This window comes from Rhipicephalus microplus, chromosome 5, assembly GCF_043290135.1.
Source record: "Rhipicephalus microplus isolate Deutch F79 chromosome 5, USDA_Rmic, whole genome shotgun sequence".
Classification (NCBI taxonomy): domain Eukaryota; kingdom Metazoa; phylum Arthropoda; class Arachnida; order Ixodida; family Ixodidae; genus Rhipicephalus; species Rhipicephalus microplus.
In genome coordinates, this window is record NC_134704.1 from 6,261,974 (window position 1) to 6,281,506 (window position 19,533).

Genomic DNA, 19,533 nt, shown 5'->3' on the forward strand with positions numbered 1-19,533 from the left:
CTAAGTTGTGTGTCTTCTCTTCCAATTATGTTTGGCCCATTAGAAAAACTTCTTCAGTATACACACGTACGCACGCACGCGCACACACACACACACACACACACACACACACACACACACACACACACACACACACACACACACATTGAGATCTAACAGACAATAATGCCAAGGAATGTATAGGGGAAGTTATTAGAATCAATGCAATTTAAAGAAGAAAGAAAAGTGGGTGAAAAAATTACTTGCCATGAGCAGGAATCGAACCTACAAGCTTTGAATAACGCGTTGAATGCTCTACCACTGAGCTATCACGGTGGCTATCCCCCCAGCCACTTCATTGGGTTTATATGTGAATTTTAAGCGTGGTAGTGTCAGTCAGCGCAATCTGTAGCCATGGCGGCGATTGTGGCACACTCTTTTATGAGCCTTTATGGCATCACGTAGCACGTGTTATGCCAGCGAGTCCATAGTGAACGTCCATGCCGCGGAAAAAGGAAATCTGTGTCAAGGCCAGCACGCGAGCCTGCCTGACGCGATCAACAACTCAACGGCGTCATCACGAGACGGCGCCTTTCTGGCGCGCACGTGCAGTGAGTCACCTCAGCCCGCGAGCCCGTCGAGTAAACAACCGGCGCCTTCCTGCCTGGCGGGTCTGACGCAATGCCTGGCGACGTCACTAAATACACAAAGGTTGTCCTGAGCTCGCTAGTGAAAACCTCGTCAACTTCCTTTTTTTGCGCATCGCCGTGTGCCGCTCCTTCGAAAAGCCACCAGCCTTTTTTTTCCAGCGCGTGGTGTGGTGACACATGCCGCAAGCGTTGCATGGCGTGTTTGGCTTGTCAGTTGGTGTGGCAGAATTCATAAGAGCAGGAAGCGGTGCAAGACTTCGGTAGGTGTCTAACAACATGCAGCAATATAAATAAATAAATAAATATATATATATTATGAAGTCTTCGTAGTCTTGGCTGCGACAGCGTTTAATTGAGGAAAGACCTCGCAAAACGAACGGGCAGAGCCAGCACACAGACGATGACGATCATGATGACCCAGAGTGGCAAAGAGGGCAAAGGGACAAGCGGATGATGGTGATTGTGATTATGCAGGGATGAGGACGATGTAAGTTACAAATGCCCACACTAATTCCCCCCACTTGGAAGCGGACATCCTGGCCGCCGTAAGTCAAAGTGACGGGGAACGTCGCGTGAAAGGTTTCATGCGACAAACGTGGACAATCTCCGTGCTGCGGTAGCGGCGGTCTGTTGGGGCGACGAGTGGTGTCACACGATAATTAACCGGCGAAGTCTGTTCTAAAACAATGTATGGCCCGATGAAGCGTGGTTGGAATTTGTCACAGAGACCAGGAGTGCGAATAGGTGTCAAAAGCAGCACCTCGTCACCAGGTTGGAAAGACACAACGCGGTGGGATTCGTCATAGATGATCTTCCTCTCGTGCTGTCTCGCTTCAGTATTGATGCGAGCCTGATGGCGAGACTGGGCCAGGCGGGAAATGTATTCTTCGCTAGAAGACTGACATGAATTGCCATGGCTGCTAAAGAAGGAGACGTCGAGAAAGGTAGTCGGGGTGCGTCCGTACACGAGGTAAAACGGTGAGTAGCAAGTTGTTCGCTGAACGGCAGTGTTGTAAGCGAATGTCAGGAATGGTAAAAGAGTATCCCAATTTTTGTGGTCGGGTTGGACGTAAACGGCTATCATGTCTGCAAGGGTTCGGTGAAATCTTTCTGTGAGACCATTTGTCTGAGGGTGGTAGCTTGAAGCTGTCTTGTGAGCAGTTCCAGAAGCGCGCAGTACTTCATTTACAACTTGTGACAGGAACACTTTGCCGCGGTCGCTAAGCAGTACACGAGGAGCCCCATGACGCAGTATTATTGCGTGAAGAATAAAGTCTGCAACTTCCACAGCTGAGCCTGTAATAACAGAGGAAGTCTCAGCGTAGCGTGTCAGGTGGTCCACGGCAGTCACTATCCATCGTTTGCCAGCAGATGTCACAGGGAGAGGCCCGTAAAGGTCAACACCTACAACCTCGAACGGCATTGAAGGGCACGGAAGTGGCTGTAGAGGTCCAGCAGGTGCCGACGTGGGGAGTTTACGACGCTGGCATGGGTAGCAGGAACCGACGTACCGAGCTACACTAGAAGAAAGGCCAGGCCAGTAATAACGACATCGAATGCGGTCAAGAGTTTTTTTAAAACCAAGATGACCAGCAGTCAAGTCGTCGTGGAAGGCTTCGAGCACCTGAAGTCGAAGAGAGCGTGGCAGTACAGGAACCCAGCGCTGACCGTCAGGGTGGTAGACGTGGATGCCATCTTTGCTAACGACGTGCCCTAAGACCTTGATAGATTTGCTAGCGAAAGAGCATTTCTTCGTGTTTATTTGAAGCCCGGCGCCGGCAAGGCACGTCAAAACTTGATCCAATCGTTCTAGGTGCTCAGAAAACGTTGACGAAAAGATAATAATGTCGTCCAGGTAGCAAAGGCAACTTTTCCATTTCAGGCCGCGCAGCACGGTATCTATCATGCGCTCAAAAGTCGCGGGTGCGTTGCAGAGCCCGAAAGGCATCACGTTGAATTCATATAGCCCGTCGGGGGTTGCGAAGGCCGTTTTCTCCTTGTCGTCTTCATGCATGGGGATCTGCCAGTACCCAGAACGCAAGTCAATGCTTGAAAAGAATTCCGCGCCTTGTAGGGAATCAAGGGCGTCGTCAATGCGTGGCATAGGGTACACGTCCTTGCGTGTGATCTTATTGAGCGCCCGGTAGTCCACGCAAAAACGCACAGAGCCATCCTTTTTGCGGACCAAAACAATAGGAGACGACCAAGGGCTAGATGAAGGACGGATGACTTCCCGTTTAAGCATGTCCGCAACGTTTTCTTCTATAATTTTTCTTTCAGTTAGAGACACGCGGTAGGGTCGGCGGTGTACAATAGATGTCCCAACAGTTTGAATTCGATGTGCTGTAGTATTAGTGCGGCCCAGCTTAGACGAGCAAATATCGAAAGAATTTGCATGTTTCTGTAACAATGCGAGCAGCTGCTGCCTCTGTGAATATGTCAATTCGCTGCTGATAGTGGTGATAAAGGCGGAGGAAGAAACATGCTCACCGAGGCGATGTTCTTTGGATGCGATGGCCTGAAGTGGCGTGACGAGTACAGGCTCGAAGTCAGTAACACGGGCCACAGTAGTGCCCTGTGGCAGTAAGATCTTCTCCGGTGTAGAGTTGACAGCGTTGACAAGTGCCGAGCCATTGCAAAAACGAACGACACCGGACGGAAGAACTATACCTTTGGGAACGCAAAGTGGTGACGGTGAGACCAATACATCCCCGTGATAGATGTCGTTGGACGTAATGCTGACAATTTGCTCTTGTAGTGGCGGGAGTTCGATGTCTTTCGCAGCGACCAGACGAAGTGGCTTCTGATTATCGTCGTCAAGCATGTAGTCGGTGTCAGCGAGGTGAACGACGCGTTGTCCACAACAAATCGCCGTGGAAGCAGATGATAGAAAATCCCACCCTAAAATTAGTTGGTGAGAGCAGCGGGACAGGACAGCAAACTGGACATGATGGCGGATGCCGTCGATCAAAACACGCACAGTACAAAACGCGGAAGGGCGAATGACGTTCCCCTGGGCAGCAACTAATGTGGGGCCATCGTAAGGCGTCATTACTTTCCTTAAATGTTCACACAAATCAGCACGTATGACAGACAATGTCGCACCTGTGTCCACCAAAGCATCGACTCGCACTCCTTCCACTTCCACAGAAACCATGTTACACGGGCCCGATGGAGGAATTTCAGTTCTAACTCCGAATGCAGTTTTTCCTCCACAAACTGCATCACTTAGTTTTCCGAATGAATTTCAGAGGTGAATGAGGCAGGCCGAAGTGGAGAAGTGGAACGGCGGAAGGGCGAAGGCGAGCGACGTCTCGTGTTTCGGCTGTTTCGTGGTGCAGTCGATGCAGGAGGAGATGGAGAACGGTGCGGGGGAGACGAATAACGCCGACCTTGATAAGACGCCCCGGCGTACAAATCCCGTTCACGCACGTCGTTCCGACGCTCATCTTGCTGGCGCTTTCGGCAGAAACGAGATATGTGGCCGCGATAGCCACAGTAGTAGCAGACAGGGCGAGACGAGCGCGACGGTGGGGAATAGAAGGCATTCGGGGCACCTGTAGATGATAGCGCGGTTAGGTGGGCCGGAGGGTCAGGGGGTACGGAATAGTAGTTCACCGGGGGAGCGGCAGCAACTGACGCGTAGGATGGACGCAGCAATGTCGCGTGGGCGTCGCTGGGAGGCACGGCAGCAACTTGAGGGTACGTGGATACAGGTTGAGAAGCAGGTGGCTGTACGGGCGCAGAGCCAGTCAGGGATGTAAGTTCCTCCCTGATGATGTCACGTAAGGGCATTCCCGAAGGCTGTGTAGGTCGTGGTGTAGGAGGTGTGAAGCCCATGGACCGCAATTCTTCGCGTATAATGTCCCGGATGAGGTCACGCAGATGGCCATCTGATGTGGAGTGGTGGTCGCCGATGTCTGGTTGAAGGCGGACGGAGTCCAGCGCATCAAGGCGCTGGCATGTCGCCACGACATCAGCGATGGTAGCTGGGTTTTGCACAGCGAGGACATTAAAGGCAACAGGCCCAATGCCTTTCAATATATGGCGCACTTTGTCTGATTCCGGCATGGATTTATTGACACGCCGGCAGAGTGCGAGGACATCCTCGATGTATGAAGTATACGATTCACCGGGATGTTGTCGGCGAGTATCGAGTGTCCTCTTCGCGACGGCGGATCGAATGTCTGGTGTCCCAAAGACGTGCCGCAGCTGCTGCTGGAAGGTAGCCCAGTCGGGTAAGTCAACGACGTGGTTAAAATACCATGTCTTCGCGACTCCGACCAGATAAAAAGGCACGTAACGCAGTTTGGCGGCCTCGTCCCACCTATTAGCGGCACTTACGCGGTCGTAGTCATCAAGCCAGTCTTCTACGTCTTCTCCCCGAAGACCAGTGAAGAGCGGGGGTTCCCGCTGATGTCCGTGTATGTAAGTAGGAGGGGCAGCTTGCGGCGGTGCGGGGTTGATGACATCAGTGCCGGCAGGCTCGGTCTGGGACATGCTGCCTGATTGTGGGCGCAAGCGGCGGCCTGAACGAAGCTCCAGGGGGTATAGCGGGCTGCGGGAGGTCAGAGGACCGAAAATCCACCTCCACCACGTATGAAGTCTTCGTAGTCTTGGCTGCGACAGCGTTTAATTGAGGAAAGACCTCGCAAAACGAACGGGCAGAGCCAGCACACAGACGATGACGATCATGATGACCCAGAGTGGCAAAGAGGGCAAAGGGACAAGCGGATGATGGTGATTGTGATTATGCAGGGATGAGGACGATGTAAGTTACAAATGCCCACACTATATATATATATATATATATATATATATATATATATATATAAATCTGGAGGACACGACGGATTTTGGTGCACCTATAACAAATTGGTCAAGAGATTTACATGGCCTCACATGAATAAAGATGTTAATACGTTCATTCCTGCCATGTGTGTGTCAAGTACACAAAGTCAAGTATAAACAGCCTACAAATGCTATGATACTACCTTGCCACTCCAACGTGCCTTTCGAAGTAGTTCACCCAGATTTCGCCGAACTAAATAAGAAACGGGAAGGAGTCAAGAAAACGCAAGGTTTTCTTCTGGCCATAGATGAATGCACGAGGATGGTCGCGACACGAGCAGGAAAAGAAGATGCAAATAGCATCATAACCCTCCTCGAAAGAGACATGTTTAAGACTACACGGTCAATCGTATGCCATAACGGCCCTGCGTTCAAGAGCGAAAAGCTAGCAAGATGGGCTCGGGATCACAATATATCAATCAAGTTCTGCGCTCCATACCATCCCGCAGCCAATGGGCTGGCAGAACGTGCCATACGGGACGTGAAACGGTACATCAAGATGTACGATAGTTTTCTTGGTGGATGGAAATGTTCTTTGGAAGCCGTCGTGAAACATCATAATCGATCCTATACAAGTGGCTTGGGGTGCAGTCCACAGTACGCTTCTTCAGAAGAAACCCTTATTCTGCAGGCAAACCGTGAGTTGGGACTCTTGGAAAACATCAAGATCGTCGAGGAGAGACAAGAAAAATCACAGGAGGAGAGATACCGAAAACGAATAAAGAAGAATTTTGACAAGAGGCATCGAGCAGACATGCAAGACATTCAAGTCACCGACCTCGTACTAGTGAAGAAAGGAATAAAAGATGACAGTGCCAAATTTTACGGTTTTTACCCTGTGACCAAAACAGCCACCCAGAACGGAATTTTGAAGACTGTCTGGTACACTGGTAAATGTGGATCAGTTGAATGTGGTTCAATTGGAAATGCCTTTAAATATTACCCCAGGAGGGGTAATTAAAAGAAACCGGGAAAGGTGAAGTGGTATGAGCCTTGGGACAGGAGAAGAAGAAGCACGAGAGCCAGGGCAGGAAAGAAGAGAAGGATGAAGTTAAAAATAAAGCAGATTAAGATGAACGCCAGTTCCATACTTAGGCTATAATGCTTTTCCGTTCTTTCAAGTAGTAACACTACAAAGTGGTTGAAATGTGGTAGCGTGTGGCGAACTTTCACCACACGCTATACTTTTAAACTCCAGGAGCAGACCAGCTGAAGTGACACCCTCTTTAATTGTCCGGCCTCATGGTAGCCCACTGCCATGCATTCAGAGTACTAGCGTGTGAATTCTGCCTGACACATCCAGTGGTTGCAGCATGCTCGCTAAACCGCCATTTGTACGACAGGCCCCGCCGATCTAACATCAACATGCGGCAGACTAACAGGCTTTCACTTCACGCTTCGGCCTGCGATGCCACAAAGGCCTCAAAGTGGTACATCTCAAATTTATTTGCACGCCAGTCGACCTGTGCGGGGTTGCACGTGTGGTGATGTATAGGCCTGACCGGCGTACTTATAGAGCAGACACAAACATTAGATTTAACACAAACAAGCATTTAATTAAAACAAGGGCAATAGGCTGGAGATTACAAAAATAACAGAGGAAAAACACTAATATGCAATGAAAAGAACAGCTGCAAAACAAACTGTGCTCTAAAGGAACATTACAAGTACATAGTACAAATGGCCACAACATGAAATGTTAATAAAATAATGACATGATGGAAATAAAAAAAAGATACGAAGAAATAATTACGAAAGGATCATGCTCGCGCTTCTGAATGACTACGTGCGACACAGCGCACACAACTACACTTATTGAAAAGCTGGGTATATAATGTACAGTTGAAAAAAAAAATCACAATAAAAAGTTCCATACGGACCAGGCCAGCTCTTGGTACACGTAGGGGAGTTGACGGGGTACCGCTGAAGATCTCGTCAGCTTAGTAGACAACGCCGCTGCTCGGTACTGCTGCCATCTCAATACGTTGTGCAGGCCACTCAATGCTCGTCGCCTACGCTGGGGCCCAGCCTCCCTCTCTCGTGTACAGCAGCGTGAAAGCCTAGTTGCGGGGACACGACTGTTCCTTTGAGAGTCAGTAAAGCCTCTTGCGAAAGAATGGAACAACCCCGCGGCCTGAGCTCACAATCCCCCTTTAAAGGCGCATGGAACAGGTTTCCCCTCCCTCAGCGAGGGAACGTATTCTCGTCAGGGAGAGGGAAACCGGGACGGTGAAGAAAACTAGCGTGCCGTCAGCCGGACGCTCTTTGACATCGGCAAAGAAAGAAGGAGGTCGAACCCGCAACCCCCTGCGAGCCCAAGGACAACAACGACCAAGGTGTAAGCGTCTACCCTTGTTTTCTGTAGTCTCTCTACGCGACATTTACACACTATTGCTAACGTATAGCAATAAAGTGTCGCTTTGTTGACCTAGACGGTTGTCTTATTCGCCCGAAACCATGTAGCTGCAATGAGACAAGCTACAGATAGGGGACGTTAATCGTGCATGGTACGACTGTATGCAGCTGGAACATTAGCTATAGGCTTCTGTGTCAGCCGTACATAGGACGGACCTCCTACAACGCGAGCCTCGCAACACCGACGACCGCGTTTCTCCCTGGTTGCATGTCAACTGCCGATTCCAAAGCAGTCAAAACTTTCAGGGCATGCACGTCCTCCCGTTCCCTCTGGAGGCCATTTCTTTTTCCTCGAACACATGCGTGCCCCTTTGGTACAGGTGTAGGGAAGATACGGTGGCGTCATTGTTTGGTCGTTAGTCGCCAGATGTCATCTTCCCAACACAAAAGCGTCCTTCCTTGGACGATGGGGCGTGTGGTTAAAACAAAAATTGACAGAGCTTCACCAAGACAAGCTGCTACTTGGAGGCTCCCATGAAATGCGCCGTGACACTGCTGTTGTTTGCTGGCGAGAATTTTTTTTTTAACTCGGACTGCCAAGCTGGAAGAACAGCACTAACACAAACGCTGTCTTCAGTTGAGTGTATACAATATCCATTCGTTCATGTCGAATACTTCGAAATTTTCAATAATTCAAATTCCAATTGAGAATTTGAATTCTGTAATATTCCTTTGAATATTCCAAGTGCTGGAGTATTCACACAAGCGTATAATTTCATGCACTTTTGCAGTTGAGTGTATACAATATCTATTCGTTCATGTCGAATACTTCGAAATTTTCAATAATTCAAATTCCAATTGAGAATTTGAATTCTGTAATATTCCTTTGAATATTCCAAGTGCTGGAGTATTCACACAAGCGTATAATTTCATGCACTTTTGCAGTTGAGTGTATACAATATCTATTCGTTCATGTCGAATACTTCGAAATTTTCAATAATTCAAATTCCAATTGAGAATTTGAATTCTGTAATATTCCTTTGAATATTCCAAGTGCTGGAGTATTCACACAAGCGTATAATTTCATGCACTTTTGCAGTTGAGTGTATACAATATCTATTCGTTCATGTCGAATACTTCGAAATTTTCAATAATTCAAATTCCAATTGAGAATTTGAATTCTGTAATATTCCTTTGAATATTCCAAGTGCTGGAGTATTCACACAAGCGTATAATTTCATGCACTTTTGCAGTTGAGTGTATACAATATCTATTCGTTCATGTCGAATACTTCGAAATTTTCAATAATTCAAATTCCAATTGAGAATTTGAATTCTGTAATATTCCTTTGAATATTCCAAGTGCTGGAGTATTCACACAAGCGTATAATTTCATGCACTTTTGCAGTTGAGTGTATACAATATCTATTCGTTCATGTCGAATACTTCGAAATTTTCAATAATTCAAATTCCAATTGAGAATTTGAATTCTGTAATATTCCTTTGAATATTCCAAGTGCTGGAGTATTCACACAAGCGTATAATTTCATGCACTTTTGCAGTTGAGTGTATACAATATCTATTCGTTCATGTCGAATACTTCGAAATTTTCAATAATTCAAATTCCAATTGAGAATTTGAATTCTGTAATATTCCTTTGAATATTCCAAGTGCTGGAGTATTCACACAAGCGTATAATTTCATGCACTTTTGCAGTTGAGTGTATACAATATCTATTCGTTCATGTCGAATACTTCGAAATTTTCAATAATTCAAATTCCAATTGAGAATTTGAATTCTGTAATATTCCTTTGAATATTCCAAGTGCTGGAATATTCACACAAGCGTATAATTTCATGCACTTTTGCAATCCACCCATCAAAGACTAAAGTCAACATGAAGGAATCTCACTATAATGCACTGCAGTCTTGCTCAGTGGACTCAACAGACACACACCTGTTTTTGGTCTTCCTGTAACCTCTTCTCTGTGAGTGAGCGTGCCATCTTGAGTGCATCTTTTAAGGAACTGGGAACTCTAAGTGCAAGCTTGGCTGTGCTTCCATTAGCCGGTGCCACATTCTGAAAAAAGCTGATTACACCAATCTAATTAAATCTAGTACAACTGTTGTAAAAAGCAAACATCTTTATTCTGTGCAAGGAAATAATAGCCACCTTGCTATTCCTATACATACGAGGTGTGTTAGAAAAGAAATGAGACTGAATCAAAGTTTCTAGTTTTTTCAAACCACAATGTTATCCCCTTCAAAGTACTACCCTTGGGCAGCTGTACACCGGCGCAGTCAATGTTCCCACTGCCACTCTTGGTAGCAGCACTAGAAGGCTTTAACTGGTATGGCTTTTAACTAGTCTGTCACAGCCTCTTGAATGTTTTCCAGAGCCCTAAAATGGCATCCTTTAAGGGCATGTTTAAATTTTTATAAAAGACCCAAATCAAGAGAATAGGGCATTGAGAAACAACGGTAATGCATATTGAGGTAAAAATGCACTGATAGAAACGACCGTGGGACGCGAGACATTGTCATGATGAAGTATCCAATTGTCCGCAATGTGCTGTCTTGCACAAATCAATATTTCATATGTTCAAATCATCTGCTGAAATTTGATGTTCAATGACAGTGTTTAAATTAAACTCTTCAGACATCCAAACATCATTTGTATCGTTAAAAGATGGCCTGATATCATCAGAGCCCTTACACTTTCAACGCTTTCATCAGTTTTTGAAGTGGCATGTCTCCCTGAGCTAGGTTCATTTTCAACGTTTTCTCAGCCTTCCAAAAATAATTCGTGCCAGCAGAAAACTGGTGCTCTTGATAAACAACATTCCCCATACGCTTGTTCCAACTTGCCAAAAGTCACACTCGCAGATTCACAAAACCTTGTGATCCAAAACTGCTCTAAAGTCTGATGCTGTATTTTCATAACATACCACAAAAACACAACTTGACCTATGGCTCTGTCAAAACTGCTGTGTTAGCTCTACGAAATGGTAACTCGGACTGAGGAACTGGCAATAAACAAAGCGAACTAGGGCAGGCAGTTAGACACAGCGTTGGCAGTCTCAATACTTTTCTAATAGACCTGAGGCGATGCGAAAACTAACAGTCTCCATATATAGGCTATTGCAATAATAATAATAATGATAATAATAATAATAATAATAATAATAATAATAATAATAATAATAATAATAATAATAATAATAATAATAATTTATTGTACACATCTATAAGAAATACAAAGAAAAGGGTCTGTCTAAGTCCCAAGGACTTGTGCGACTAGGCCCGGCAGAGCCGGTTACAGTGATGTGGATACAAGGAAAACAAAAACTATTGTTGCTTCTTTGCCAACGAACAGACTAATGATTGACACCATTGCTTTTTTACAGGCAGTAAATAAAAAAGCACAAAGGACGGGCTCAGAGCATACATGACGTACAAGTAGACCATGTGATCTTATAGCTCAGCAAGTAATTTCTTTAATTGCTTTTTTGAACTCGCTGAAAAAAATTCTTCAGGGAGTGCATTGAAAATTTTTGGAATATATACACTCCTACATGCTTCCCCATATCGGTTAGAAAACCGGAGTTCAATAAAACGCTTTTTTCTCTCAGGGGTCGATGCGTTACATATGGCACTTTAAAGTCATCACACCGATTGTATCTCAGCACAACTGTTTTAGTAAACAAATCCTGGAATACACAAAAGCCCAAATCCCGAAAAATATAGTATTGGCATCTACCTTAAGCAACACGTAAGCAACACTCTTTAAAATATTTCCAAGTAAACTGTCAATGCGTGTTTTCCAGCGTTCTGAGCAAAATGCGAAAGCTGTTATACCATATCTCACCACACTATATGCTAGCGAATGAACTATCATCTTTTTTTCACTGGTAGAGGCACCAAGCTTTTTAAATTGAAAAGCAGACATGCCACACTTCCCGGTTTATAATAAATAAATGCCATGTGATGTTGCCAAAACATACCACTATGAAAAATTACGCCTAGGTATCTGAATGTTTTGACATTTTCCACTGCAGAACATTTGCATAGGTTGCAATGCTCGATGTGAAGAAAAACTGGTATATCCATTTTTTTTGTGTTTTTAGAGTGCTTCGAAAGCAGATCAGTTTTGTTTTCTTTCAATTTACAGTTAAACAGTTTTCTTCAAACCATATCATTGCATTATGAATTTCACTCTGAAGAGCATTAATCACCCCTTCATAACTTATGTGACGTGTTAATAGCATCGTATCGTCTGCATACTGGTGCACATTGGCTTTACGAATTCCGAAGGAGAAGTCATTCATAAATCAATTAAATAACAATGATGACAACACCGATCCTTGTGGCACACCAGCAGTAATATATTTTCTATTGCTAATTACTTCCCTACATCCCATAACGACCTGTGACCTGTCTTGTATGTAATTATAGAGTACATCATAAAAAGGCCCCCTAAAGCTCAAACGAAATAGCTTTTCTAAGAAAATGGCATGATTCACTGTTTCAGACGCTTTTGTCAAGTCTGAAAACAGAACACAACAGAACAGGTTCTTGTCTAAAACCGAATATATTTCATCTGCGATGATGTTTATTCGAACAGAGGAGTCGCAATGAGGCCGCGACGGAAAATTGGCGAACAGCAAGTCTGGCAAAGGCGGCACAGGTTCTCGCGCAATCAGAGCACGGGCTTTTCGTTGTCTTCCGAAGGCGCATACGCGTTGGTGCGTATGCTCCACTACAATACCCCCGGGGTGAAGGGTAGCCATCCTGGCGACTCAGGGAGTAGGCACAATGAGGGGGTCGTAGTAGGGCTTGAGACGGTCGACGTGTACGGTCTCGCGTCCTCGACGGCGCAAATCTGGTGATTGTGTTAGTGGCTCGATGACGTAATTCACTGGGGAAGTCGCGTCAATGACACGGTAGGGACCATGGTACCGGGCCAGAAGTTTAGAAGACAGGCCAGGAACGTGCGGGTACACCCAAAGCCACACAAGGGAGCCAGCACGAAATGTAGGAGCTATGCGGTGAGCGTCGTCGTGTCGAGTCTTTTGTAGACCTTGAGCCTCACTTGTCAGAGACCGAGCCAACTGACGGCAGTCTTCAGCGTATCTGGCGACTTCCGAAAGCGGGGAGCACTCAGAAGCATCAGGGCGATACGGTAGTATAGTGTCGAGTGGGTGGGAAGGTTCGCGGCCGTACAATAGAAAGAACGGGGAAAAACCGGTAGTCGCTTGTGTCGCGGTGTTATAAGCGAAGGTAACAAAGGGCAATACAGCGTCCCAGTTAGTGTGGTCGGAGGAGGTGTACATCCTCAGCATGTCGCCAAGTGTGCGGTTGAACCGCTCAGTAAGACCATTTGTCTGTGAATGGTATGCGGTAGATTTCCGGTGGATAATGTTGCATTCAGCGAGGATAGCTTGGATGACCTCCGACAGGAACACTCGACCCCTATCACTGAGTAATTCCCGCGGAACACCATGGCGTAGAATGAAGCTGCGGAGAATGAAGAGTGCAACTTCGTGGGCGGTCGCTGCCGGTAGAGCTGCAGTCTCAGCGTAGCGTGTCAGATGATCGACTCCGACAATAATCCACCGGTTTCCAGAGCTACTATATGGGAGGGGGCCATAGAGGTCTACACCCACGCGGTCGAATTGGCGAGCCGGGCACGGGAGCGGCTGTAACATGCCAGTAAGGTGCCGCGGAGGTGTCTTGTTCTGTTGGCAAGTGGTGCAAGACTGAACGTATTTCTGCACAAAGCGATACATTCCTCGCCAGTAATAGCGTTGGCGCAGCCTTTCGTAGGTTTTCAGGACACCTGCGTGAGCACTTTGAAGATCTGCATGGAAATTCATGCAGATGTCAGAGCGCATATGAGTTGGGACAGCAAGGAGCCACTTCCGACCACCAGGCATGTAGTTGCGGCGGTACAGAATGTTGTCTCGTAAGGAAAAGTGGGCTGCTTGCCGGCGTAGCGCTCTCGTGGAAGGGACAGCAGACGGATCGGTAAGGTAGTCGACTAACAAGGCAAGGTATGGGTCTTTACTCTGCTCCGATAGCATGTCAGTCGTGTCGAGTGGTGACAAGGTGGTAAAAGGGGGAGACAGAGAAGCCACATCTGGTGTTAATGGCGATCGCGAAAGTGCATCGGCATCCGCATGCTTGCGACCGGAACGATATACGACACGGATGTCGTATTCTTGCAATCAAAGTGCCCAACGCCCCAGGCGTCCGGAAGGGTCTTTCAAGGTGGACAGCCAACATAGAGCGTGGTGGTCTGTGACCACGTCGAGAGGACGGCCGTAAAGGTACGGGCGAAAGTTCGTCAATGCCCAGATTATGGCCAAACACTCCTTCTCTGTCACGGAGTAATTCAATTCAGCCTTCTTGAGAGCGCGACTTGCATAGGCGACTACGTATTCAACTTGGGTGCCTTTCCGTTGTGCCAAAACTGCACCAAGACCGATGCCACTTGCATCGGTGTGAATTTCTGTGGCCGCAGCAGGGTCGAAGTGACGAAGAATAGGTGGTGAGGTCAGCACGCGGCGCAGCTGGTGAAATGCGTCGTCACATGCAGGTGACCATGCAGATATGCCTTTGCTGTTGGAAAGCAGACTCGTGAGAGGTGCGATGATGGACGCGAAGTTGCGCACGAAGCGACGAAAGTAGAAGCAGAGACCGACGAAACTTCTTAGGGCTTTCAGTGATGTGGGCAACGGAAAGTCAGCGACAGCTCGAAGCTTATCGGGATCCGGAAGAACACAGTCTCTTGTGATGACATGTCCCAAGATGGTTAGTTTTCGCGCTGCGAAGTGGCACTTCTTGGAGTTGAGTTGTAGGCCTGCAGAAGTTAGACACATCAGAACCTCGTGGAGGCGAGCAAGATGTGTCGGGAAATCAGATGAAAAGACTACGATGTCGTCCAGGTAACATAAGCAGGTTTTCCACTTGTGGGCACGCAAGATGGTGTCGATCATGCGCTCAAATGTGGCAGGCGCGTAGCAGAGCCCAAATGGCATGACTTTGAACTCATATAGGCCATCCGGCGTTACAAAGGCTGTTTTAGGGCGATCACATTCAGCCATTGGCACCTGCCAATACCCACAACGCAGATCCAAAGATGTAAAGAACTCGGCGCCTTGTAAACAGTCAAGAGCATCGTCTATTCGTGGTAGTGGATAGACATCTTTCTTTGCAATCTTGTTTAGGCTGCGATAGTCCACGCAAAATCGAACAGTGCCATCTTATTTCTTCACCAGAACCACAGGTGATGACCGAGCGCTTTGAGAAGGCTGTATGATTCCAAGTTTAAGCACGTCACCTACTTGCTCTGCAATGAGGCGGCGCTCTTCGGCAGGAAACGCGGTAAGGACGCTGTCGCAGAGGCGAATGTGAGCCGGTGTCAATAGTATGAGCGATAGTGGTGGTGCGGCCCAAAGCAGGTTCTTGAAAGTCGAAAGAAGACCGAAACTCGTTAAGCAGAGCAACAAGTTGGCAGCGATGCTAGGGGGACAGGTCTGCGTCAATGCCATTGTCGAAGGCTGACGAACTTGATGGCTCAGACGCATGAGTTATTGCGGCAATGTGACATGGGGTTTCATCGGGAAGAATAATACTATCGATATGGTCAACAAGTTGTACATGTCCTAAAGTTTCACCACGGAGTAAGCCAATGAGGTAGTTGCAGTGGTTAGTAACCAGCATTACGGTTAAACCAGACGCAATTGTAAGAACAGCAAATGGGAGAACGATGCCCTTGCGTTCAGTAAAAACCGGAGATGACGTAAACACCACCGTGCCGTCAGGTTGCGCCACACATGAAAGGCTAATAGGGACCGAAGCTTCAGGAGGCAAGGTGATGTCAACATTAGCGATGAGTTTGCAGAGCAGAGGAGAGCGGTCGGGTGGTGGAAATTCACATGTTGGCACAAGGGACACTTCGGCACGGGAACAATCCATGATAGCTTCATGACGTGATAAGAAATCCCAACCTAGGATAAGGTCATGAGAGCAAGATGGTAGAACAAAAAACTGTACGACGTACAAAACGTCTCGGATGACGACGCGCGCCGTACACACAGCCGAGGGATGAATGCGTTGCGCGTTAGCCGTGGACAGCACCAAGCCACTGAGAGATGTGGTCACTTTCTTCAGTTTGCTACAAAATTTTGCGTTCATCGCAGAAACGGCAACCCCGGTATCAATTAACGCTAATGTGGCGACTCCCTCAACATCAACATCAACAACATTTTGCGGCGAAAATGGAGGCCTTGGGAATTGCGCACAAGGTGCAGTTCTTGCCTCCGGAACTGCACTGATTAGTTACCCTCCTCAGGAGGTGGTCGACGACGCATAGGCGATGGCGATCGGCGATGAGGTGATGGGAAACGAGCAGTCGATGGGTAGCGATCCGAGTCGGAGTGCCTCTGTTCATATGCAGATGTGGTGGTCTGCTGTGGTGCGTAGGTAGGAGCTCCGAAGTATGCGTGCGCAAGTGTGGGACGGCGGCGGCAGAAGCGTGCAATGTGGCCAGCGATGCCACACGCGAAGCAGATGGGACGATTGTCTCGGGTGCGCCACTCATTAGATGGACGGAAAAAGCGAGGAGGGGGCCTGTAAACTGGAGGCGAGGCCGGAGGAGGTGGAGCCGATAAGGCGACTGGATGCGGTGGGGGCCGCGCGACCACAGCTGCGTAGCTGAGAGGTGAAGGTGGCGCAGTTGGTGCGTAGCCAGCAGTTGAGAGATCAGATGGCACCGAAGTGCATGGGTAAGAGGCCGGAACTGTAGGGAGGGCATTGAAAATTTCAGTGCGTAAGGCCTGCTGCATATTCGAAGGGAGGCTTGTCGTGGGCGCGTCGCTATGCGGCAGCAGGGAGAGCTGTCGGGCAACTTCCTCCCTGATGAAGTCTTTAATCTGGTTCGACAGAGTTCCTTGGTGAACGTTGCCATTTGCGGGTGCGACGGCCGAGATCGAATCTGGTGATGGGACACTCTGTCGGGCGATGGAATGCTGACGACGCAATTCATCGAAGCTCTGGCACAGGCTTACGAGGACTGCCACCGTGGTCGGGCTTTTCGGCAGCAACATCTGGAATGCGCCATCCTCGATGCCTTTGAGAATATGTCGAATTTTCTCTTCTTCAGGCATGGATGAGTTAACACGCCTGCAGAGGTCGAGCACATCCTCAATATAGCTAGTAAAGGTCTCGCCAGGCTGCTGGGCTCGGTGGCGCAGACGCTGGTCAGCGCGGGGCTTGCGGACCTCTGGTCGGCCGAACGCTTCGGTCACGAGCGTCTTAAAGGTGGACCAGCTGGCGATGGCGGTTTTGCGGTTGGTGAACCATAGCTTGGCGACGTCAGCCAAGTAAAAGATAACATAGGCAAGCTTAGAGTCGTTGTCCCATTTGTTGCTGGCACTCACGCGTTCGTACAAGGAGAGCCAGTCTTCGACGTCTTGCTCACCACTGCCGCTGAAGATTGGTGGGTCCCGCTGACGGGTAGCACCGGGGCAGGTCGACGGGGCAGCCGATGGTGCTGGCTGTGCTGGGATGGGCTGGTTGGCGACTGCGTCAGTCATGTTGTACTGTGGTCTTTCGGCCAACTTGCAAGAGCGGAGCTCCAGGTCTGCTTAGGGATCTCAGCAGCCTCCACCAAATGCGATGATGTTTATTCGAACAGAGGAGTCGCAATGAGGCCGCGACGGAAAATGGGCGAACAGCAAGTCTGGCAAAGGCGGCACAGGTTCTCGTGCAATCAGAGCACGGGCTTTTCGTTGTCTTCCGAAGGCGCATACGCGTTGGTGTGTATGCTCCACTACACATCACTAAACTCTTTTAATAAAGTTATAGTACTACGATTAGCAATGGCACCAAATTGCCGGGGTGTCAGCAGCGAGACTTTCTGCAACAAGGACATCATACATTGAAGCAAAAATTTTTCTAGCATCTGGGAGAGTATAGGCAAGAGAGAAATTGGTCCGTAATTTTTTGCACCATCTTCTTCCTCTGCTTTAAGCAATGGCTTACCTATAGCTGTTTTTAATTTTTCGGGAATCATTGCACTGATTAAAAATACAACCTGAGAAAAGTACATCTACTAATGCCTCAAAGTTGTGTATAAGCGTGGCTACAACTACCCCATCAATTCCTGGTTGCTTATTTGGACGAAAACTGAAAATTATTCTTGCGAGATCTTCCTCCGAGAGCGTGGGCAAATAAGCAGATGCAGGAACACACTGTTTAAGCATGCACGTGCGTTTATGCGCATGCACATTCTTGGAAACATGCATGAAGAAGTGGTTGAACTTATCAACCACTATCTCTGGTTTCTCGGAAAACAATTAGAGTAGATCGATGGGCGTGTGCTTTTTGCCTCGCGGATTATCTATCAAAGCCCATGTCTTTGTCGGATTTTGCTATGATTGGTTGGATCGTTCCAAAAAATACCGCTTTTTCGCTGACCTTAAAAGAGCGACAACCCTATTCCTCGCAATCTTGTATTCCATTTTTAATAATAATAATAATAATAATAATAATAATAATAATAATAATAATAATAATAATAATAATAATAATAATAATAATCGTGGTGCTGGCAATACGTACATTTAACCCTGAAGTGTGACTTTGCAGCAGCACAAATTTTCTTGGCTAGGCATTTTCACGGCATAGCAGCCCCACACCACAGTGAAACTATCTCTTCATGAAGGGGGAAGGGGTTACATTCAGTAACATAAATGTCTATTTGTTTCACAAGCTTCAAAATTTCGTAAGTTTGAAATAGTGTCGAGTACTGTCATATATGGTTAAATACTTGAAGTGTCCGAATATGCAATGTACTTCAATATTTGGCCATGCCTTGTTTTTTTAAAGGGGCACTAAAGAAAAAAATTATTTTTCATGCATTTGTAAAGTATAATTTTGCGATCCTGAAAACACCACTGTTACCCCCAAATAACACTTGATAAGAGAGGAAATGAGCGAATAGAGAATTTCGGTGGAGATGCACCTCGCGATTGCCGCACTAAACACCGTGAGGTAGTAAATTTTGAAGGAGTCTACTGTGTCCTACGTAGCTTTTAGTTGATGAAAATAATGTACACTTTGTTGTCTGTGGGTGCTATAGACCCTAGCATACGAAGTTTCATGAAACTTTTTTGAGCCCATGCCACAAAACTACAAAAATGAATTTTGAAATTTAAAAATGACACTTCAACTTTCATTTTATCCACTAATAATGAACTTGTGACATTATAGTTCTAAGAGTACAGTTTATCAATCTAAACTAAGTCATTGTTTCTCTTTGGTGTCACTTTTTCCATTTTGCCCTGAACTCCTTCACTTTGCTAGGCAGGAATCTTTATGACAAAGTGATTACACTGATTAAGCAATGACTACAAAGTGATTAGTGTTCATTAAGCTGTCACCTAAAAATGAAGCAGGGCTGACTCACGGGTGCATAAGTAGATTTTCCACTGAAGGCAGTCCATTCTTGCATGCTTCTGTCGAAAGAAGTGCCTCCAGCACAGACCCTGAGAGAGAGATGAACACACTTGAAGCCTCTGAAAACCACTGATATAAGCGATTCTAAAAACACTTTCAAATTTCGCACTTAAATGCGTACATTTAAAGCAACACTTACTTATACAGAGTTCTACAATCATACCAGCAATGTAATTC

General features: G+C 46.9%; 1 protein-coding gene across 1 annotated transcript in view; it reads right to left on the reverse strand.

Annotated features, from left to right (window-relative positions):
- LOC119175087 (PX domain-containing protein kinase-like protein) overlaps positions 1 to 19,533 on the reverse strand; it is a 101,798-nt gene that overhangs the window by 20,563 nt on the left and 61,702 nt on the right. The window contains exons 11-12 of the mRNA XM_037426308.2: positions 19,307 to 19,385; positions 9,791 to 9,923 (exon numbers count right to left, since the gene is read on the reverse strand). Coding sequence (XP_037282205.2) covers positions 9,791 to 9,923; positions 19,307 to 19,385 — 212 coding nt within the window. The remainder of the gene's footprint in view (positions 1 to 9,790; positions 9,924 to 19,306; positions 19,386 to 19,533) is intronic.